Here is a 24043-nt window from a genome sequence, read left to right as displayed (position 1 = left end):
GAAGCATCATTTTGAGGTGTGGCACTAAAATAGTGATTAATTAAAATCAAGGATATTACAAGCTAAGGAGATTTTGCTTAGCTCTGCCCAGGTTCCAATGTGTGTGAAATCAAAACAAGTAAGCTATGAAATGTGAACTCAGTAGGCAAGGACAAAGGAGAACAAGGCAATTTGGCCATTTTAAGCAATGGGGAAATGAAGCAATAATTTGACTGGGGAAGCATCAGAGGAAAGGGCACTGGTCTGAGACTTGCAATAGGACAAAACAAATCCAAACCTCCTGTGATACCACTGAACATTGTCCATAGGGGGCATTGGCTTGCTGATGTCTTCTCTCTGAATGTGAGATTTCCCACTTTGTTCTCACCCTGGAATGTGGTCATCCAGCCCTGAGCATCAGATCTCTTTTCCTACCTTCAATACACGAAGGAATTCATGCTAAGGGTGACGGCAGCAGCTTTGACAATGGCAACTGCATGCTTACCAAAGAATTATTCAACCATCCATGATTTCTACCAAAACTTGCTTGAACCTCCTGAGACATGGCTTTTCCAGTAAGAAGCAAACAGGTCACAGATTTCAGGTTGCAGTCTCACTCCTGGAACTGTGAGCACTGATTGTCCTGCGGAAAAATCAGGTTAAAGATAAAGCTGCAAAACGGTCCTTTTCCTTCATTGAGCTACTTTCTTAATGCTCTCCTGTGACATTAACCACAGTATAAACTAATTCAGGATCCTATTTCTCACAGCTGCATTCCTTCTGATTGTTTTTGGAAAATCATTTCTTTAATCTAGACACCCTTCTCTAGAAATCTCATCTGCAGTTTCTTTTCTCTTTTCTTTTTCTTTTTCTTGGAGCAACCAGCAAAATAGTATTTGGTAGAACAGTGGTAGGAATGCAGCCCGCTAATCAAAAGGATTCAAATGGATCTGTGCACTGCCAAGCTCTCTCCTTCCCACCCAGCAGAGGGGAAAAAAAGAAAAAGAAAAAGAAAAAAGAGATAGAGCGAAGGCACAGAGCTTCTCTCCTTCAGCAATCTCACAAATGCAAAACCTTCCACTCCAGTGACTCCTCATTAACTTACCAAATCTGACAGTCTAATTATCGTAGCCGCTTCACGCTTAGAATAAATAAATACTAAAGTGGGTGTTTAAAGAAATTGAGCAGTGAAATTCAGTCATCTAGACAGTCAATAGAGAGTTTATTTTAAATTTTTATATTCTTATGTATTTATATCATTTTAGGAAAGATAATGAGATAGTTGTCTTTCAGGCTAATTGAGTTCCTATGCTCATAGTTGCTTGCTGTCACAATCTCAAACTTAGCTTTAACTTTTGTGCCTTAGAAACCTGATCACTACATCCCCATTTACTCTTTTCTGCTGATAACTGGGTGAAGTCAGAAGTGCACCTGAGGATGGGAAATGACTACGTGAGACTTCCAGCCTGGATGTCTTTCACAGCCAACAAGACAACTAAATCTTTTCAGATTTGCATTTTGGAGTGTTAAAGGGAAAATGGAAGTTAAAGAAACCTCAGAAATAACTTGCAATTAGAAAAAAATACAGAAAAACATCTGCTAACCTCTGATGCAATAGTGTCTGCCTCCGTGAACGGTATTAGCAGCACTCGCCCCAAGAGTGGTTTGTCTCCCTGAACAATAAGACCTTTATAGAGATTCTCTGGCCTGAGATCAATGGGAGTCAGAGCATTTGATCCATGTCTGTAGGACTTTGTTTCCACAAGTCACATGGGCCAAACTTTGTGCCAGTAGCTTTTGCAAGAGCAGGAGCTGGGGAGTGAGCAAAGGAAATTTTCCTTTTTTCCCATCTTTCCCTTTGCCCCGTGCTCCTAAAGAGTGCCCAGCACAATACCTGCCCCAGGACAGCATGCAGGGAAGAGCTTAAACAGGGCAACATGTCCAGAGTCCTGTGCACTTGGCAAGCATGTGCTGTGATGTTGCAACAGCTCTTTCCTAGGGTGGTGGCTTAATGACAGAAAACAAAACTTTAATGCCCTGTCAGTATGAAGGCAAGCAGATCTTCCACCAGCGTGGGGATCACACCAGGTGAAGTGAGGGGTGGTTTTCCTGAGTTAAGTGAAGATTTGTTTTATCACCTCACAGATAAGAATGCTTCTGGCTTAAGAGGGGCAGCTGAATTTCCTGCTCAATGCTAGTTTTGATTTATTCCTGTTTTAAGACACATTATAAGCCAGATTCATATACCTGGTAGGAACTTTGTAGGTGTCTGTATCTGACTTGCAGTGAAGGATATCCATTTGCTGTGTACAGAGGTCTCAAAGCAGAGTGGTAAAAAACCAAGTGACTGTATGAACCTTCTAGCTATTTAGGAGATCCTAAGGAAACCATCCAACCCAAACAAGGGGTCATGAAAGCCAGCTCTTCTTGTATGTCCCCTGTGATAACATTTACCATTTGCTGGTTAATCCCCACAGTAATGGGATTTTTGGTAGGCAGTGGCTTGCAGCCTTAACGTCCTCATTGCCCACACTTGCTTACTTGCTTTGTCTTAGTTTAGATGCAACAGACATTAAAATGACTGTCAACATCAAGCCTCCCTCCTCCTCCTTGTCTCTGAAAGGCTGAATAGTGGGCTGTTTCAGGAGAAATGGTACAGTGTCTTCATCACCTGCTGCACTGATTTTGTGTTGCTGGGGGAGGTAACAATTACAGACCAGTTGTACCCAAAAAGAGCAAGTACCTCCTAGTCAAAGCCAGGATCACATCCATGCAACACACAATCCTCCTCATGGAGCACATACCAGAATTTACTAACTGCTGTGCTGAGGATATGGCCGGGGTTGAACATCTCCTACGCTGTGAGAAAGGTCTCTACTGAGACTGGATATTGGTCTGGTGGGGAAAGGATCTGAGCTGCCGGCTCAGGCTGCCCTGGGCCCTGTGCCCGGGTGGTTTGGCCAGAGCCCTTCTTGCAGTGTCTTTTCTTGGGAGTGCACTGTTGATAACCCCAAATCCCACTGCTTACCTTCCCTGCTTGCAAGCCTGCTCTAAAGCATCAGAGGGCAAAAGAGAGGGAAAATAAACCAAATCTATAACAAGAATAATAAGCTACAACTGTTACTGTGTCTGACCTGTCTGACAACAGAGTGAGATACCTCCTCAGAAAGCCCTTTGCACTTCAGGACTGACACTGAGTTGAGAGCACAGCTCATGCTTTCTTGATTCAAGGATCTCATCTTTCTTCCAGGAGGGATTAATTGGACAGAAAACATTCTGCTTTAGCAGGTGGCAAAGGGTTAGACTGAAGTTTTATCAGAGCTGCTGCAGTGCAGGGCTGCACTGCACAAAGATAATTGTCTCAGGATTGGCTTTGGCCAGAAAAAGGACAGCAAATGCTCCGGTTTTACAAAAGGTCATCACTACCACCCCTTAGGCTACTAGCCACACTGAAGGGAAGCTGAAGAAACCCCTGCACCTCTCTCTGGTTTTATATCCAGAGGTGCTGGTGGCACATGTAGAATTAAGGCCACCAAGATGATGAACAAGATTTGAACCAGAGCCTCAGCCTCAGAGCCACAGGAGTGAGCAGCTGTGGGAGAGGCCCATCTGTGGGCCAGCCCACTCAGAGGACAGAGGATCTTCTTCCTCCCTTAGAGCACAGGCTACTCTTTTTTTCTAGCACTTTGCACTCAGATGAGCATAGCAACAGCAACTTGTTCTACTCTGTAGGAGCTGACCTCCAGGAAGTATAGAGCCCTGTGCTCCCTTTCCCCCTTCCCAGGGGCAGCAGCCAGCCTCTAACCATTAACATTCCCCCTAGTAATCAGAAACATGCTGTTTGGAGGGGTACTTAACTTCAAAACAGTGATTTCTCCAATTATTTTCTCCCAGGAACTGACCTTTGAAAAACATCCTTTAGCTTCCAGCTTGTCATAACAACTTATAAAAAGGACAGTTATGGATACAATTATTTAATAAAAACAGAGAATAATTTCTTATGAGAACCTTTTATTTTTTCTAATGTCTCTCTCTTACTCTCTCACACACCTTGGGATCAACCCCATCTTCTTTCACCTTTCATCTCTAGATCATTCCTTGCCCTTCTGCTTTAACTTTCCCCTTCAGAGGATGGCAGCTAATAGCCAGCATCCTCCAGAACAAAGTCGAAGAGAATATATTTAAAATCTCCACTGTTATCATAGCAACAAGAGTTTTAAAATGATACAGTTAAATTCCAAAATAGTATTATGCCAAAGTGACACAAGAGAGAAAATGTCTTAAACAATTATGGCAATAGGAATGGCTACATGGGGAATTATTCAGAATTGCCTAAATTTTACAGGCTTAATGAGTCACTCATGAATATGGTCTTGCATGATCGTACTGTACTTGTTTCAGCCCTGTGCACTTTGATTCTGTTCTCAACACATTGGTTGCTATGATAACGCCATGCAGTTTCCTGTCCACGAGGTACTTCTTGCTGCAATATGGGGGATAATAAATATGGGATGGTGCCTAAACCCAGGTGAAATGAATCTGTCCCCTTGCTGGCACTATATCGGAGAGATTGACACATTATGCCAATCCGTTTTCTCATTCCTCCTATTTCTCCTCACTCTCTTCCTTTCTCTCACACTGTCTGTCTCTGTACCTGTTTTTTTCCTCTCTCTCTCTCTCTCTCTCAGCACTGACACTTTCATCTTCTCCCTTGGGGATTGGAGATGTCACTGCGGGAAGTGCTTGTCCGCCTCTCTGGCAGCAGCAGAGCCCTGTGGCTTTGACAAACCTCATTTAATTGGGAGGAAGCCAGGAGGGTTTGAAAGAACTGAAACATCCACGAAACTCCTTTTATCAGGCATAATTTAAACTCTGCATGGAAAAAACCCTATATGTATAAAGAAAAGTCAACTTCCCTCCTGCTGTGCGTGCTCCCCTCCTCCCCCCCCAGCACAGGCAGGCTCCTGCGAGATTCCATCTTTTCATTTTTCTAAAAGTGTCAAAGTAGATTTGTGCTCTGTGGCTGGGTGAACAGAAAAGGAATGCAGATGTCTCTCACTCAAGCACATACACACACAGAGCACCTTCTGAAGGGCAGCGGTTTGGGGGATTGGGAGAGATGCTAGCTGGCTGTTCCTTCACTTGGGATGTGTTGCAGGAGCCAGAAATTTGGTTTTCCAATAGCTTGACAACACAGTCCATGAAGGCTTTTTCTTAATTGCCCCTATCTTAAAACACACCACCAAACTAACAAGTGTAGAGGGTGCCCAGGAGGCAACAGGGAATGCAAGGTCCCTTTGGCCTGCTGCCCGATAGGAGAGAGCTTTTCCTAGTGAGGAGCAGAACTGTAGCTTGAGAACCCTGTATTTATTGTCAGCTCAGGACAGCAGAGACAGACCTGTGTGTACAGCTATGTGCTTAAGAGAAGGGAGCAAGGGAAGAGGAAAATAAAGCAGGTAAAACTGAGGGAGAACTGGTGTGACAGGGTACAAGGAACAGCTGTCTCAACATCAAAAGGGAGCAGGAGGAGCAGTCCAAGGGAACTGGGGATAGCACACCATGCTGAGCAGATGGGAATTCAGGACATCAGGAGGGACTAGCGGGTGAGTTACACTGAACACACAGTGTGAGCTGGGGGAAATCTCCAGGCCCTTGGAGTTACAGAATGGGGGAGAAATGACCTGTCAAAGCATATACACCTCTGCTTTGCAGATGGACCATGGTGGCAGCCCAACAAGGTCCCCTTCTAGTATTAACACAGTGGTCAAGTGGAAGAAAACAGAAAAGCAAATTCTCAAATTTGCAATGGGATGTAAACTTTGCAGCATACAGGAGTAGGGAGGGAGTGCAAGCAGAAAAGAGAGACATCTGGGTGAATGGCAGAGACTTTCAAAATAGAGAGGAAACTCATAATAAATAGCATGTGCAGCAGCTCTTTCTTGGTGAGATGAAACTGAGAGTTAACTTACCAGCAGGAACCTGATAGAGCTGAGGAGGCAGAGGGCTGAAGAAGCCATGAAGAAGCGCATCTTGTGCAGAGATTCGGCCTGGAGGGAAGGCTGTGAGCATCCTGGAGGCCAGATTCTCTGCTGCTGGCACCCTGCTCATCCTAGAAAAACAGGAGAAAAAATAGCACAGGAGATGAGGATGAGCCAGAAAGCTGGAACCAGAACATGACCCAGCCCTTCTCTGCTTGAGGCGAAGATAGTGGAGGGACACAGGGAAGCTGGATAAACCCACCACAGCTATATAGCTTTTCAGGACATTTGCTGTTCCATCTGAGTTTGACTATGTTGGAGTATATGCATCCAGGATTTCAGCTCAAACTCATGTTTACAGACAAATTTTGAAAACAAATTTCTGTTTTGTAAAAAGAAGGTTGTAAGTGAAAGGGGAAATGATGCTGTGGAGACTATATTTTACATGTTGTAACTGTAATATCAGAGTTTGGTGGTACTGGTATACAGTGACAATCCAAATGTAGAAAATAATGTGACTGGCCCACTGAGAAGACTAGAGGTTAAACCTAATAAACCTAAAGAAAATACCATTTCCTCTTCTCCTACCCCAGTACCAGCAGTGCAGCTGTTTGTAAAATGTGTTGGGGATTCCCAGAGAAGAATCTGTTTCTCAGGGTGAATGCTTAAAATAGATGTAATACACATATGCTCCATGCCCAGCAAATACCAATCCCAAGTGGCTCCTCTCTAGAGGAGCACACAGCTGGGGACAAGGAAGTGGAAGAGTGAAAACAAACCAACAAGGAAACAAATAAAAATTGTCATTTAGTTTTACAGCTTTTACTTTGTTTGTTTGTTCTGATCACATTTCAGCTTCAGAGCATGGCCTGTTGTGCTTCTTCCCTTGGCCCCCAGCGGTGCTTCCCCTCCAAGTGACATCAGGGGCTGGGATCCCCCTGCCCCTGCATTCCCCCTCCCTATACAGGACATTCGACATGCTGACATTTTTGTTTTGAGGAGATAAAATGTAAAATATAAAAGATGAGGAAAAAACCACCAAGATAGAAGGAGAGAAAGAGACCCTGAGAAACAAATTTGTAAAAGGTATCTGGCCTCACTGTGGTAGATAATTGCTGGATTTTCACCTCCAGCAAAACAGTTCAAGCCCCTGCTTCCTTGGGGAGCAGGGATGGGACAGGGAGCCAAAGCATCCAGTCTGAGGCTTCTTGCTAGAGCTGCATGACAGGGTCTTACTGGAGAGCTTCTGCCCCCTCAGTCCCTGCTGCTGCAGGCTCACACTCTGGGCAGCAACACAGTTCAGTGCTTCCCACCATGGCTCAGGCTTCCTGGTGGTGGCCAAGCTCTGTGGGGAGCTCCCCTTTGATTTCTTAATTGTCCATGGAGAGTCATGGCTGAGCGGTCTGTATGAAGCAGCTCTTTCCTTCTCCTGAGCTGAGCATTCCAAGGCAGTCATTTGGCCATGGCAGCACCAGGACTCTAAGGCAGAGCAGGAGCTGGCCCACATGCAGCCCAGAGCTCTGCCACAGAGGTGCTAGGCCAGCCCCTTGGTATGACCTGTAATGGGGTGTGTCAAAAGATTATGGCCTAAAAGCAGAAGTGCAATATAGCACAGTTGCAAGGAATATGCTTATTGCTTTGTTCAGGCTGAGAGGGGATTTGTTCTGTTACAGGATCTGCATTATCAGGGTCTGGGCCATATTGAGCTTTCTGTGTTCTCAAGTTGTGCATGACAATGGCTGGCATTTCAGTAACCTGTGCTTTGCTGAAAACTTTAGCATGTTTGTTCAGCCATTTAGAACAGCATCTGGGAAATCCTGCTCTGAAGGGCAAGACACTTCCCTTCTAGCAGGGCTGGATCCCAAGCAATCAGCTGAAAAGATAATAAGCAGCAGCAATGAAAAATGTGGTTATGTTCCCAAAGGATATTTGATTATTGACGTCTGCCTGTACACAATCTTGAGGACAAATCCTGTCTTGTCTTTTCCTACATAACTATAAAACCTGTTGTGTGCCTCAAAATCAGTTTAGGGGGATTTGATTTGAATGACTCCCTGAGCTAGGTTAGGGCACTTTAATTATAAATTTCTTTCACTGATACATACATACATTCTGTATATATGTGTGTGTGTGTATATGTGCTTGAAAAAATACTCCCTCCCCTTAGCACACTAGGGAGTGATTCAGCAGTGCTGCTGTGTCTGGTCAAGCTGAGTGTGTAACCATGGACTTCATGTCATAGCTTTTGGCCACTAAGAATGTGATTTTTCCCCTCCTAACTAATCACAAGATTATTTCATTGTCTGTCTCATGAAAATGCTTTCCTAGCATGTCTTCCTTAGCGCTGTTGAGCAACATTCCTACAGTCTGTTTTCAAAAATGAAAACTGGGACAGTGCGAAGTCTGTCCTCAGTCTGGGCAAGAGGGCCTGGGAAAGTACAACCTTCTCAATTGAACTGTGCCCCACAAAAAGCTGCACACGAAGTCATTGAATCACTGCTTATCTCAGAATAATCACTACTCCTCTGAGAATACTAAACCCACTATGTGTCTACCTTTACTGCAATCTCTCAGAATCAGTTGCTTAACTGATGTTAGATCTGCTTGTTACTACAGAGACACCCTGCTCTTCCTGAGCTTGCCAAAAGAGCTCATTTCAAGTTAAATGATTGCATAAAGAAACAAATAAACCCAGAGGCGATTTTGACATTGCTGTTATAGGTAGCTTACCTGTCACAGATGACTTGGAGTCTCTGAGGTCTCCTGGAAGCAACCAGTTCTAGAAAGTGTAATATGCAATCATAAGATTAAATGAAAATCAAGCCAAAACCCATTCTTTGAGCCCCTACCAAAAAATGTGCTCAGAATATCAAAGGGCCATACAGAATCTATCATCTTATTATTTATAAATAGACATTATTCTATAGGACTTGAGTACCTGCATTGATCTTAATAAGGCTGTTCCAGTTCTGTAACCCTTTCCTTTCATATATCTGTGAGTATAGGCCTTGGACCTCCTCCTGTTACAGCATGAGTCTTAGCTTTGACATCAATAAAAGCAGTATCAGTCCCTAAAGCCTTCACACAAAGGGAGCAAAAAGAAGTTTGCAGGCCTGAATCCCCAGCAATTGTCTTGGCTTTCCAAGGGGCTGCTGAGCTTCACATATTGCTCTGTGGGTACATGGGGCTTTTCTACATGGATGCAGCAGTATGATTGGGGATGGAGGCAAGGCACTTTGATCCCACTCTCTTGTCCACAGCTCTCACTAGATTTGTTGTTTGTCCAGTTAACCATGCTCATGGAGGCTTTGTACTCACTGATTATTGTGATCTCTATCAGACTGGAACTTAGCAGAGTTTGCAGTTTTCTGAAGTCTGTGTTCTCGTTGATATTTTTCAAGGATATATTTCTAAACATTGTGGTAAATATAGAGGAATACATTCCTCTAATGTTTTATTGGAAAGCATGAATTTTCTCAGGTTTAGATATGAATGAATGGCTTAAGCCTGGAAAATTTCCCCTTAGAGCTGATCAACAGAGAATATTCTTGCATCAGAAAGGCTGCAATTTCTACCCACCTACATTTTCCTGAGCGCTGTTTCTGACAGCAGAGAATGAACAGTGGCACTCTAGTCATGGAAAGGAGAGCAGGAAGGGTGGTGTCGACCTCTCTTCCAGCTCAGCCTGGACAAGCATTCCCCACAGCAGTGAGACCACCAGGAGGCAAGCACCACTGGTCTGTTGCCAGCAGACTCAGAGCTTGGTTGGGCTTTATGCTGCACCCTCCAAGAGCATCTGCCCTCCCTTCCTGCCTGGAAAAGCACCAGGCATTTTATTCAGGGACAGGAGCTGCCTGCTGCAGTCAAAGTGGGAGTCCCCTCAGCCTTTGCCTGTGCAGCCATTTCCAGAGTGCCAGACGCAGCATCTGACCAACTTGATACACAGACAACCTGAAAAAGTGCAAATGACTGAACTTCCAGCCCTTGACCCTTCCAGCAGCAATCTTGCACCACTACACCAGGCAAGCAGGTTGTTAAACCTGTCTATCACAGGGTAAGTAACAGTTCAGAATTGAATTGTTCTCCTACACCCAAATACTAAGGTAATTTCTAGAGCAGTAAATGGGAATATAACTTGAGATGGGATTCATGACTATTTATGTGCCAGAGCTCTGGAATATCACCAATATATAGAAATTAAATATTAGCATTTTGAATACTCCCTTCCCAAATAAGTCATCAAGATTGGCAGAACATTCCTCTTGGATCACTAGTAACATTTTCACTGGATCATTCTTCCTTCTTTTTGCCCCTTTGGCTGCACTAAAAGTATAGAAATAAATTATCCATATTGAGCAGAGATGTAAAGATTCCAGATAGAATAGAAGAAAAACAATTTTACAAATGGTTTGGAAAGGCAAAAATTTTTCTGTATGAGGTAGAAATTTTTGCCTCTTCACAGAGCTGGCCAAAAACTTTCAGATGTTGTAACTTCCTGTCAGAAAAATTGGATTTGTGAGATGAAAACATTCTATGACAATACATAAATTTCATTAAATATTTAGTAAAAATGCCAAGATTACTTTATTGTAATTGTACTTTAACTCTACTGAAATCTTTTAACATCAATATTTTTTAATGAGTTTAACACACAATTTTAAATATGCATGTTCATTTGGTAACAGCAGGGCAAAATGTTTCAATGATACCTAAGTGAAATGCCACTTTGTTTTTGTGGAGTGCATTTTCAGGATTAACATTCCAAAGAGGAAATAGGATTTTCCTTACATTAGAAATAGAAATATCAGCTTGCTTACTGGGAACTGGGAGGAGTACCTGAATTATAGTGTTTGCTGTCTTGAACAACCCTCTTGACTTAAATTTATCTTTTATGTAACCTGGAGATTAATAATTAATCTGCAAGGAATAGTGTAAGAGCCAGTGAGCCAACGACTCCTGTCCCTGTCCAAACACATCTCTCAGTGAAGAATTCAGCTTGAGTGAGGTCTGCCAAATTTCCCACTTTGAGTATACAGAGCTTTGATTATGAATGGAAGATGTGAGTAAGAAAACAGTGTGTCTCTGCTCAAGGATTTAATGCAGTTAACTAATGCACTTTAAATCAGTTCAGATTAATCTCCTGACCCCATATAGACAAATCCTTAGAGAATGCCGAGGCCCCATTGTGCTGAGCAGGGTAAAAACAGAGCAGTAAGTATTATCCCTACTGTAAGATTAAGACCAATCTAAAATTGTAAAACACTGTAAACAGCTACTCCATAAAGGTAAGAGATAAAGAATATTTAGATCATTCCAAAAAGTGGATAAGATACGATTTAATCATCTCACAATGATGATCTAGACATAAAATGATGGGATTGTGTAGGGCTGATTGGCTTTTTTAACAATATGAGTAGATCTGAAAGGTAGCACTTAGGTTTGTTATTTTCTATCCTTACGCAAGGCAGAGTGTGCTAATGAGGAAATACCTTCCTATTTGAAAACCCAGGTGGAAGTGGCTAATGAACTGATAATGAGGCAAGCAAGCCAGAGGACAAAAGTTAAACTTTCCTAATTGATGAAGAGAGAGAAAGAGGATGCCAAGTGCTGCTGGATGAAGGCAGTGGGGTTGCAGGCTCACAGAGAAAATTTCTCTCATTAGTGAAATCTCTGTGGCTGCAGGACAGGAGCAGAGCTCTGTCTGTGTGGCAGGCTGGAAACTGCAGGCTGTGCCCATTGCCACACAGATGGGAAGTTTTCCTACACCCTGGCCAGCATACATTGCACATTAGTTACAGTGCTGCTCTTCCCTTCGAGATCAAAGCCACATGCAGTTTATTATGACAATAAAATTTTTATCGTTTTAGAATTCAGTTTTCAACCATCCAATTTGTTAAATGAAACATCAGCATGAAAACTGAGATTAAAAAAAAAAAAGAAAAAAAGAAAAGCACTCTGAATGCAGACTTCATCTGCATTTTCACAAATGTCATGGAAGTTTGCGTGTCAGGGCCTGCTGCTTGTTGCCTCCATCTGCTGGTGACATTTTGGAAAAGCAACGGACGCTGAAAAGCCATACCTGGGAGCACAGGTTGATTCTGGAAAGCTTCTAAATCTCATACAGCATACCAAAGCCTGCAGATACGTGAAAAACTAGGCTTCATTTGAAAGTCATTGCTGCATCTGAAACGGCCTTGTGTGAAACCTGTATCTACTCTGTGAGGTGATACTACCTGGCATAGGCAAGTTCATCAGTCAGCCTGTGCAATAAACCAAGGAGTAAAGCTCACTCTAGTGAGTTCATCATGTCATACATAGATATGCACTGTTCCCCACTCTTTGGAATCCAAATGTCAGAAAAAGCAACCAAAAACTAACTTGGTACACAGGGCGCTCCAGTATTCCCAGTTTGGCAAAAGCACTAGCTTAATGTCATGGGCTGTGATTCCTAATCCTTTCCTGCCCTTGACCCCTGCTGTCTAGATTCAAACTTGTAACCATTAATGGGGCTGGATCAAAACACTGGCCTTCTGGTGTCACCAATGGTGTTTAGAGGGGATTTAAACTCACTGCTTTTCAGTGCAGTGAAATGAACACAGCAGTAGATTAATGCAAGGATTTGAGCTCACACAGCATGAGAGCTTTCAAAAATAGTGTTAACAGAGCTACAACTGCCTCTTTCAGGGGAAGTAAAATGAGGGGAACAGAACAAATGAACAAACACAGGGCAAAGCCTTGTCACTATTGGTAGGGCTGGTAAGCCCGGGGAGCCAGGGAGACAGCCAGTGAGTGTGCTGAGATGTGGGGCAGGAGCTTTCCCAATCCTTCACGCTCTCCATGGAATGGCTCTCAAACCTGCTTGCAGGCCCTATGACTGCACGTTATTTCCTACCCGAAGTGTCTCTCCTGCAGAGAGAAGGTGAGATCACAAGCCACAAATGAGTTACTCACCCGTCCTTCCCATTCACCTGGAGTCAGGTTGAGACTTTGGCAAACTGTAGGGAATGGGCACAAGGGTGTTCCTGAACTTCTTTGTGCAAGAAGACACCGGGGCATAAGGTAGTTGAAAACTCCTTTGCACGTTTCATCCCTTGCCAGTTGCCCATAGAGGAGGCAGGAGAGCTGCTATTCCTCCAGCTGCCCTGTGTGTGCCTGACTCACAGACCCCACAGCCCATGCTGTATCCTCTTCAGACTGCAGCAGGATGTGCTCAAGCCCACAGTAGTGACAGGAATACATCTAAAGATTTCCAGATTTCATTTCAAAGATTCCTACTAACCCACCTGGCCCAGGAACCCTTCCAGTAACAATCCCAGTCTGGGGCTGAGCCTAAGCTGCTGAATCCAGTGGGAGTTTTGCCATCAACTTCAATGAGAATAGGATCACACCTCAGTGCTTTGTTTTGCCGGTGTTCGTTCCTTGCCTCTGGCAGGAACCTGTTTGTTTGTTTGCTGCCTGTGCTCAGTGTGAACATCAATACGACTAGCTAAAAGAATTCAAACCATCAGATTTGGGGAAGAGCTCCAAAGCTTGTTTGCTTATCTGAACCAACCCAGGCACCCAGATTTGCACAAATGGTCTGGGAATAACCTCAGGAGAGAAGGTTTTCTCAGGCAGACTTCACAGATTGTACTCAGGCTGAGCATGTCCTGGGGGGGAAACAGCATTTGTGTTTCAGGGAAGAGAGGGGAAGTGCCCAGAAGCATATAAATGGCAAATAGCTTTAAACAAAGAGACTAACTTGTCTTCTTACCAGCAGTCCCATCAAAAAGTGAATTGATTTAGTTCATGAGTAGGGCAAATAGTCCAACTTTAGGCTAGTCTTCTTCTGTCCAGACTGGTTTGTTCAATCCAGATGTGAGCCAAGCGCTTGGTTCCAGTATGTGGCTGGAACAGCTCGCAGCCCCTTAGTCAGGATCTCAGGAAGGGAAAGGGATATTGCCTCTCCAACTAACACAGCTATTGCCCCAAACACTGACATAGCACCGCTCTTCCATGTGTTTGCCAGCTTAATGGGATGCTCCTACAGAACGGTGTCCTCTGAGTCCTGCATTTCTGCCTTGTCCAGCCACAAAAGGCACCAGTATCCCAGGATCACAGCAGAGCACACGTTAGTTCTGCCCCTCTGGAGTCTATATGGGAAACTTTCTATCAAGTCTGAAAGCAAGTCAGACTTGAAAACTGCTTATGATGACTCAACTTCACTGGAGCTATTGCCATGCTGCCCAGGTGCCTGTCCTCTTGTTCCCAGCCCTGCCACTGGCAACCTCCACAGCAGCAGAGGACAGCACTGCTACTCAGACAAAACAGAGCTGAGGGAATTACTACACAGAGCAGCTCTAGGCACTCACATTCTCTGTCGTCTGTGCAAGTATCTTTGCTGGCATAGCCTTTATGATTGCTCTTTTAGATTGTCCCTCTACACAGCATCAGGATACCTAATCATCATCACTGAGAGTTTGTATGTTTGAGGCCTTGTATTAGCAGATGACTGGCATAAAAAATTCTTTGTGATTAGTTCCTCTCACACATGAGCATTTCTTTATCTCCCAGACTACTCAACTTGTAGACTAACCAGCCAAGCCTTCTACAACTTAGAGAAGAAAATGCTTCCTCCAGCTGTCTGTTCTGTGCTTGCTTGCTACCCAAATTAAACTTGCTGTGGACAGCGACACATTCCCATTTCACGCTGGTTTGATTAATGTGTCTCAGCTAATTGTGTGAAAGATTCCAGTCCTTTCGACTGTGAGACCAGGTTATTGTTCAGCCAATTTCGGCTACCATGTGAAAATGGGGGCTGTTTAGTGTTCATGCACCAGAATCAAAGGAGGGGCATCTTGGACTGGGTCACAGAGCAACACCCACTTCTTTGAAAAGATGTTACTATGCTCTACTAAACCCGTAAACCTCTTGCTCAAAGCAGTCTTCTCCCTCCTCCTCTCCCCCATTCTTTTTTTCCCCTTCCAGATAGACAGGCTCCCCCCACCACGCTCCTATGGCACAAGCGAGAGAGAATGGATAGATTGTAAATGGGTGAATTTCACATTCTAGGGTTTTTAATATTTCACTTTTATATTTCTCTTACAGAATGATCCTGCTGAGAGGCTGAGAATGAGTGCTCATCATTTCCCCCTCACTGACACTTGAATATATTTTCCCAGGAGAAAACATTAAACAAAAAGAGAAAGAGAGAAAGGGAGAGAGAGAGAGGGAGAGGGAGAGTGACTGAGCTAGCTTTTCAAAGCATACTTCTCAACCTGCCCACATCAAAATACGAGACAACTGGCCCTTTGAAGTCCAGGACACAGACTTCTCTACCAGCCCATGTGGAAATAAAAGAATCCAGCTTTGTAAATCACACAGATTTCTCACCTTGCCCACATCAAAATCAGGGACAGTGACCTTTAAAACTGAGGTTTAAAGGTCCCCAAACCAATCTCCATGAAAATAAGGAGAGTTCAGATAAACTTCATCTCCAGGTGCCTGTCAGCTTTTCCAGTCTAAACCAGGAGACACTGGTCCGTTGCTCCACTCCACTGAGGAGTGGAGACTAAATACACTGTGAAACTTGCAGCAATGAAATCTTCCATCAGACTTACATACACCAGCACTCTGTGAGGCAACTCTGCAACACATTTAACTTTGTTTGTAGACTAAGCCAATCCCATTGTTGTTGGAGGTACTACAACACCACTGCCATTACGTAGCTCAAGGGATTTAGTAACACTGAAGCACATGATTTTTCATAATAAGAATTACTGATCCAACAACTGAGTGGCTAGTGGCTCAGAGAAGAAGCTGGCCTTCTCATGAGTTAAATCCTACCTGGGTTATAGTTGGGGAGCTTGGAAAGTCCTGGCCAGGTGTCTTCAGTTGGGACCCCCAACACCTGCAAAAGAACAAAGAGAGTGAGAAGAACAATAACCTCTTTCTGCCTATTCTTTGCCTTGGTGAGGAGTTGGAGGAGTCAGTCTCAATGGAGAGTGACTGGCCTTCCCTGTGCAGAATTGCACTGCCCTGGCTGGTGCTGGATCTATCACCGTGCATGAAGGGCACTGACATTTTAGCACTTGATTATGTAGCAGAAAGGGTCCTGCTGAGATTGAATGCTGTTGCTGCTGGGAACATCAGCAAAGGCATATGCAGCTTCACTGCCCGCTGCCACTGCTGCCTGTGCTTGCCAGCCCAGGGGTCACACAGTTGAGCCCCTTCCAGTGCTGAAGGCGTTCTGCCACACCAGAGCTGCACTGGGGACTTACTGTGCCCGCTTGCACTGGCAGCAGCTGGTATGCTCAGCAGCAGCACAGGCTGTGAGCTCTGAGAGAAACCCTTGCCTTCTGAGGTGAGAAAGTAAAGCTGGCAGAGAGGTCTAGTAGCAGGAGCTAGAAAGCAGTGCAGAGCCTCATTCTGAAGGATACAGAGCTTCAGCAGAATCTTTGGCCTTTATTGGGGATTGTGGGCTTCAGCAGTAGCTGCTCACTGAGCAAAGTGTGGGCCAGTAAAGCCTCCTCCAACTTCATTTTAATTGCTGAAATGTGTGAAATCAAGCATATCTGGATTTCTGCAGTTGCGGATGTTTAGTGTTGTTATTATTACTTAACACATGCAAAGTGGCCTGTGACTATTGATATGGATGATTTGTGCTAAAGAGGTAAAGCCACATATTTAAGAAGAGTTCACAACATGTGAAATGGTACTATAAATCAGTACTGCTAGCTCCAAGCATTCAAAGCTTTCATCCAGACAATGCCCAGAATTATCAGGTTTCCTTAAAAAACAGTGAAATTTTAACATGAAAAGTTTCAGGGTTTTTATTCACTTTCTGTTCTCCAACACTAGATTTGTCTCACATTAGTTACCTTTTGCATTTAATAAACAATTCCTGTTCCTTAAAATGTAAGCTGAGATACATGATATGGGGAACCTGGTCTCACAAAAATTTGTAGTAAGATTGCAAGAAAACAGGCATCAGTGAAAAAATACACTAACAAAGGAAGAAATATAAAGCCAGCTGTTTGCAGTTGTAAAGCATCTGGTAGTTGGTTGTTTTTCTCATTCACTGCTGGGAAACAGCTGTGACAATTGCAGCTACCTGGAGAAGACAGCCACAAGCAGGGCCTGCATCTCACTGCTGGCACACATTAGCACAATGGCCTCTGGAGCAAAGCGGGTTGCTGTGGCCCATGTTTCCAAACTGCTTATGGACTCAGCCTGCCACAGCAAAGACTAAAGGGTAGGATCCTTGTCTCTGATCACCTGTAAAATCATCTTTGGAAAGCTTGAAAGCTCCCCAAAGAGAAGGTGTCTTGCAATGTTCAGCCAGCTGAGGACGTTGGAAGTTGGCTCGCACCAATGGCAATTTGACAGCCCTGGGTGAGGATGCCTTCTTGACTGGGGTGTGTTTATCATGTGAGTAGGGCAGGTCTGCCCAAAGAAAACTCTGTATGCACAGGAAAGAGAGAGTCGGAATTTGAACTTGAATCCAGAATTTGCTCTCTTTCTGCTATCCTGTTAGCTTTCCAGGAAGCCCTGCTCAGTGGGCCCTCATTCTTCAAGGTTTCTTGTGAGCTGTCAACCATCAGTTCTACAGGCATCAGAGGAAACTGGGTACCTTCAGTGCATAATAAAATCATACTCACCAGGGTCAGCTCAGCATTCTGCTTCTTTTGGCGAAGAATTTAAGAAAAGTTATTTGTGTGTGCTTATACTTTTCTGCATAAGGATTTCAGCAAATATTACATTTTACTGCATTGAGGAATGAAAAGTGTTCAGAGCACCAATCACTGAATGCCATATGAATTTATATTTGTATTTTCTGAGCCTTTTCTTTACAAAAGATGCTTTTCCAACCTGTAAACTTGCATCTCTTTTTGTTTTCCACTGTAACAGGGCAAGTGATTCCTCTCCTCTCCTCTCCTCTCCTCTCCTCTCCTCTCCTCTCCTCTCCTCTCCTCTCCTCTCCTCTCCTCTCCTCTCCTCTCCTCTCCTCTCCTCTCCTCTCCTCTCCTCTCCTCTCCTCCCCTCCCCTCTCCTCCCCTCCCCTCCCCTCCCCTCCCCTCCCCTCCCCTCCCCTCTCCTCCCCTCTCCTCTCCTCTCCTCTCCTCCCCTCCCCTCCCCTCCCCTCCCCTCCCCTCCCCTCCCCTCCCCTCCCCTCCCCTCCCCTCCCCTCCCCTCCCCTCCCCTCCCCTCCCCTCCCCTCCCCTCTCCTCTCCTCTCCTCTCCTCTCCTCTCCTCTCCTCTCCTCTCCTTTATCCAAAAGACTCCATTATCTTTTTTCCCCACCTTTTTTCTCACCTTTAGAGAGATTCCTTGCCAAATCAGACAATGTGTTACAGTTATTTATTTGAAATTAATTCTACTCTGACAACAGTTTTACCTGTTCAATATCCACCCTAAATCTAGATGTTAACTCTCTGGTCCATGCCATCAGACAAAACAAAGCAGCTTCTCTATACTTCACTCTGTAGTGAAAGGTCTTGGTGCAGGTCAGTTCAGTCCACTTGGGAAGACACAATTTCAGCCAAAAACATTTTTAATGTCTATATTTCAGCAAGTGCTTTAAGTTGGTGTAAATAATTGTCCTTTCTCTCTGCCCTCTAACTGCTTGCTTCTCCTGTGATGGCTTAGCTGAAGGAATCAACCTAGCTGATTTTGCTTAATTTTGTTGGGAAGTTTTATTTTACATTGAGGAGCCTCGTAGTCATTCATTTGGCACTTGTCACATGTTCATCTCAGCAACAGAAGCACCCTGGTGGCATTCTGTAGACTAATCCAGCCTACATGATGTCCTTCTCAGGATGTTAATCAATAAGATGGAGCTTTTGCATGCCAATCCTATGCCTGGCCCCTTAAAATTTGAATGATAGATCTTAAGTTTGTCAGGTTTGCTTGCTCTCCATGCCATGAGCAAACTGGAGACACTGCAGTTCGCATTCACTCATGCCATATTTCCATATCCAACACTGCCAGCCTTCCCTTTCCATTTGGCCCTGCTCCCGTGCCATGCCTTCATGAGTACCAGTGGTCATTAGTGCTACTGTTTGTGCAACCAGAAGATGAGCCAGGTAAAGGAGCTGTTCTCATTTAGAGTAAGCCAGGGAGAAAATAAAGTTGCAGGGTGCCCAGTTCATGTAGCCTCACATGTGAGAGATGACACGGGAGCACCAGTGAGCAGCCAGGGATAGAGATGGGGGATGGAGACTGCTTTAGGTGGCACTTGCCTCTAGAAGAATTGTTGGTAAAATGACAGCCAGTCAGTCCTGCTGATTCAACATGACAAATCTATTTCACAGAATGGGAATTTTCCAGCCTTATATCTATTTGGTGTCTGAATCAACAGTCCTACATGGAGATAAGCATGCTGGGTGATACAGACTCGTGCACACAAATGCTGATGGTCTCTGTACCAGTGCAGGGTGCCTCTACTACTGGTATATGAAAGGAACTGACTATTAGAAAACAGTAGGAATCCCCGTTCTGAACCTCAGACTTGGCAAAATATCTCAAGTTAGACATCGAAAGCCTCTAAGGAGGTTTGAAATCTTGGTCTAACACAGAGTCTCATTCCAGGCTGTATAATATCATAAAACCTCCTGTGAAAAGCACTAATTACTTCATAGCTCTTTAAACTTTCTCACGATTTTTAAATAAGGGGGTTTTTTGCCTTCTATAGCACAAATCCTATTAATCATGGCCTTAGTTGTAATACCAGAGAAATTATGGTAGTGCTATAAGCCTCTAATGCCACAGGAAACGTATCCAGAGATTTCAGAGACATAAGTGTAAGGATAGCCTTCATTCACACTCTGAGAAACTGGACCATACCCTGGCTTTGAACCTTGTTAATTAGCCAAGTATGGATTTTTTTTCCCCCCAATAATTCTTTTTTTTCCCCCACTCTCTATGAAAGAGAAATTCAGCATTTACTTAAATTGACTGAACTCAAGTCTAAGAACTGGATGCACTTGTCTGACTTTTTATCACATTCCTAGTTACAAGCAGAGAGGAAAACCCTACCAAGGAGGAGTGTTTCTGGACAAAGGGGTTAAGCAGGAAAAATCTGACTTACACAGTCTAAAGGCTATAAAGTAATTTCTCATGATTTTCTGAATTTCATTTTCTCTGTACTTTCTCCTTTGAAAGCCAATGTCTGGGAAACACTCTAGGCAGAAGAGCAAATCCTTGGGAGGAGATGTGAAAGGGCAGACAAAGAATCACAGAATCACAGAATATGCTGAGTTGGAAGGGACCCAAAAGGATCATTGAGTCCAACTCCCAGCCCTGCTCAGGATGCCTCAAGAATCCCACCATATGCCTGAACAGACCAAGTGATACCTACAAGACCTAATATGAATCCATAGGTTGACCTTGCTGTTGAGTCAGTACCAGGGACAGCAAGAATGGTCAGGAACACAGTTAGTGCTGCTGACTGCCTCATTTCTACCAAGCTGTGCTAGGGATGTGGCTCTGTGTTGCTGTTTCCCCAGCAGAAAAAACAACGTAAGAAGATACTGAATATGTTGCTCTCACTCACTGCTACCTTTATAAAGTAATTTCACACTTTCCATTATGCCAAATCAATCTCTAAAGCCATCAACTGGATGATACAAAATGTTCCAAGTTAAAGTCAAGAAGGATCTCTGACAAACCTCAGGGTCTTGCCATTTTCAAGGTAGTTCAGGTGCAGTGTTAGACTCCTTTGTGAGAATGTGGTGTGCCGTATCTCACAGTAAGTATTTTAAAAGAAGCAACAGAATTTGCAGTACCTGCACACCTTTTATGCCTTCTTCAATTTGATGTCACTTTAATTGGCTTTAAATTTTTGATGAGATGACAAACATCAAAGGGAAGTCATTTGATTTACTCCTGTGTCTGTAAGAAAGTTGCCAAATATAAAATGGGTTACAAAGTCTGCTATGAACTTGGCAGATTAGACCAAATTATTTTTGCTATTCACAGGACCTGTGCTTAGGACTTCAAAATTAAGTAGGCTGGCTCCAGCCAGCTACTTAATTTTTTTAATGGATTCTTTTTCTCTTCCATTTCAGGGTGTATTTTACTCACCGCCCAGATCTTCTCCAGCTGTTCATGAGTACCAGAAGTTGCTGCAAATATTGGCTGACCCTGGATCATTTCCACAAATATACAGCCTGCACTCCTGCAAGAAACCCAAGGTATTAATTCATTCACATAAATGACATATATAATATGATTGTTAGGATGGGCAGGGAGAGAGGAAGAGGTAATTGTTGTAATGGAAATTTAGAAATTCTGATTTGTAAATGCAGAAATACTGATATAAGCTGTAAATCCTATATATATATGTATCTTGCATGTCAAGTCTCAAAAGTACCAGTCTGATGTGTCAGTATTGTACACCCACCTCAGGTCATCTAGTGAGAATGTGTGTGAAGCAAGGCAGGATGTGGGGTGTCTGTATATATGTAAATAAATAGAGGCTTCAGTGAAGACTGGTAATACCTTTATATTATGATGGTAGGAAGGATCTTGCATTATAAAAACCCCTAGTGATTGTGGAAAGTCAGGAAGGTTTCCTTTGGGAAGGACCATCTTGTACAGCCCTGATCTTGCAGCATGTTCTAAGCACTGCAACTGGCCCATGTTGCAAGTTTTATGTAGTATCATTAATCTCATCCTAGTCTTGCAGACTGAATCACTTGAATTGAAAAGCTCACAAGTCAATTAGGATGGGATCAGAGCAAAGATAAGTTACATTCACATGCCTCCAGGATTTCAGAAAAAACCCGAAGCAGTCAAGGTTCCATACAAGTCTGTTCCCATCTCCTCTTTCTCATCAGCACCACCCACTAAAAAAAAAAATTCACTTTTCACCAGCAAGACAAGACAGGTGATATCCTTGGAAAATAAACCCACTAAGAACTGTCTTTTTTTTCCAGTACCAAACAACTTGTTTCAGGTCTCTGTCCATTAATCCTGTTACAAACTACCTGAAAAAAGGGTCATGGCAGAAGCCTGTGGAGTATGAGGTTACTCTCCATGAGAAAAGGGTGCAAAATTGGAGCACTAAGAAAAGGAAAGATAAACAGGGAACTACTACACACTTCATTGGCTTGAAGGATATATTAGATGCAGAAAGATCCCAGAGGCACTACTATAGCCATTTTCCTTCAGAAGCAATTAGCTCTTCCTTGGAAAGCTGAAGGCAAGATTTCGTAGCATAAAGAACCTAGTCATAACAGCAAGTTAAAATATTCTTATTTTGATGTCATCCCCTGCTCTGCACTTGCACCAAAACAAACCAGCCAGCTTAAAAAAAACCCCAACACCCTCAAAATTGCTTCATTTTACTAAGGTGGATTAGTCCTCATGGCAATAATGATGAAATAGCTGTGATCAAGATAGACTTGCCTATTTGCAACTATTCCCATCTCTTACTGTATGGCGTAAAACTCCACTCATTTACTTTTTAATCATTTTCTTCAATTTTTTTCCTAGGTTTTCTGTCTTTTCACTAAGTCCCATTGCAACTTTTCGGGTTTCAGTCTCATTCTTCTTTGGTTATATCATACTTGAGTCCTTTAAGCTCAACTCTTGAAAACCCAGCTTTGTCTAACAGGCTCTGAAAGTATTATTTTCACTTGCTGAGCAATAACTGGTAATCTCTTCTGGTCATCTGTACTCCTGTGTTACCCCTTGCACCTTGTTTTTGCAATACTGTAGTTGCTTTTCCCACCTGGCTGTGGTCAGTTGAAACCCTGGTGTGCAACTCATCTGCGGTATTTATTTTGGTCATCCTTGCACACCAGGTGGTGCCAAGCCTGTTTGCAGATCCATATGTAACACTGTTTTCACAAACATCTCTGCTGCACTTTCCCTTAGCTTCCTGTACCCTAACCTTGGCAGGTCTTGTGAGATGAGCTTCTTTGCTTGTCTAATTTCCTCTTCCAGAGTCCAGGCATCATGAAACTTAATCCACGGCTTTTGCGACATAGAGTTTTTTGGTGGTTTTACTACACTACCACATCATCAGGCATTACTTCGGAGCCCACAGAGAGATTCTACTGAGACCAGTGTCATACCAACACTGTTTTCACAGCTGATGTACATGCCCAAATGGCTCACCCTATTTTGCAACCACAGGGGCTGCTGTAATCTGCTGGTTGCATTGCACAAGTTCAACTGTTTATGGTCAAAGCAGTTTAGGTACTTTTGATTTGTAGGGGAAGAGAAACAGCTCTCTGTGTTTTTGAAACAAGTGATGATGATGTTCTACCACAGTTTGCATTCTGATATCCTAGCTAGGAAGGCCCATTAGACTGGCAAGAGCATGAACTTTGGAAACTAATGGTAGTCTTATTAGCCTTGCAGTAGAAGCCTCCTTTTGAGAGTTACAGTTACTGCTCTGACAACATTATGAGGATACTTCTGATAATGAGGATGACTCAAAAGCATTTACTTTTAAATATTTCTAAATATTTAGACCTGGGGTTGTTTTGCTTTTCCCCTTTTTCCTTCTTTCCTCTCTAATATTAATTTTTCAAGTCTTCTTACCCCTTTCCAGTCTGTAAGTTTATTAGAGGGTCTCAGTCCTATAAAACTGCCTTGGGAAGAGATAGGGCAAAGGGAGGGGTCTTTTGGGAAGAGGCCTAGACATGATACTTTAGCAAGTGCCAGATATGCACACAAATCAAAACAGTGACAGCTAAAGTAGTAGGAGAAATTATAGGGATATTCAGGGAGCATAAGCAGAGCTGATTCAGACAGAACAGTTGTATCTATCTGCAATCTCTGGGGAAGGTTTGAACACTGCACTTTGTCCTCAGTCTGCAGTGCTGCATCACACAGTGGAAAGGCTTTCATCAGGATTAAGATCTAAGATATCTCTGTGGCATCCCAGAGTTCCCTCTCCATGTTTGGGGGTTCCTTCTGGCACTAGGAGATGGCAATTTTATATTTAACCAGACATATATCCTTCCTGTTGTTCATCACCAAGCCTGGTCTATACAGTGGAGCCCTCAGCCAGTATCTCCCAGTTTGGCATAGCAGGCCATGTGAACCAGGCTGAGGAGAAGGCTGTAGTGAGCCTGGCAGGTCCATGTTAAATG

General features: G+C 43.6%; 1 protein-coding gene across 1 annotated transcript in view; it reads right to left on the bottom strand.

The window, feature by feature from the left end:
• Positions 1–512: 512 nt before the first annotated feature.
• CDK15 (cyclin dependent kinase 15) overlaps positions 513–24043 on the bottom strand; it is a gene marked incomplete at both ends in the record, with an annotated part of 35181 nt that continues 11650 nt past the window's right edge. The window contains 5 exons of the mRNA XM_082285240.1: positions 513–622; positions 5949–6088; positions 8688–8736; positions 15783–15846; positions 21021–21114. Of these exons, the coding sequence (XP_082141366.1) occupies positions 513–622; positions 5949–6088; positions 8688–8736; positions 15783–15846; positions 21021–21114 (457 nt within the window). The remainder of the gene's footprint in view (positions 623–5948; positions 6089–8687; positions 8737–15782; positions 15847–21020; positions 21115–24043) is intronic.

The sequence above is a fragment of the Coloeus monedula genome, assembly GCF_965178545.1.
Source record: "Coloeus monedula genome assembly, chromosome: 7".
NCBI lineage: Eukaryota > Metazoa > Chordata > Aves > Passeriformes > Corvidae > Coloeus > Coloeus monedula.
Note: the sequence above shows the minus strand (reverse complement) of the source record. Positions and strands in the feature narration are given on the sequence as shown.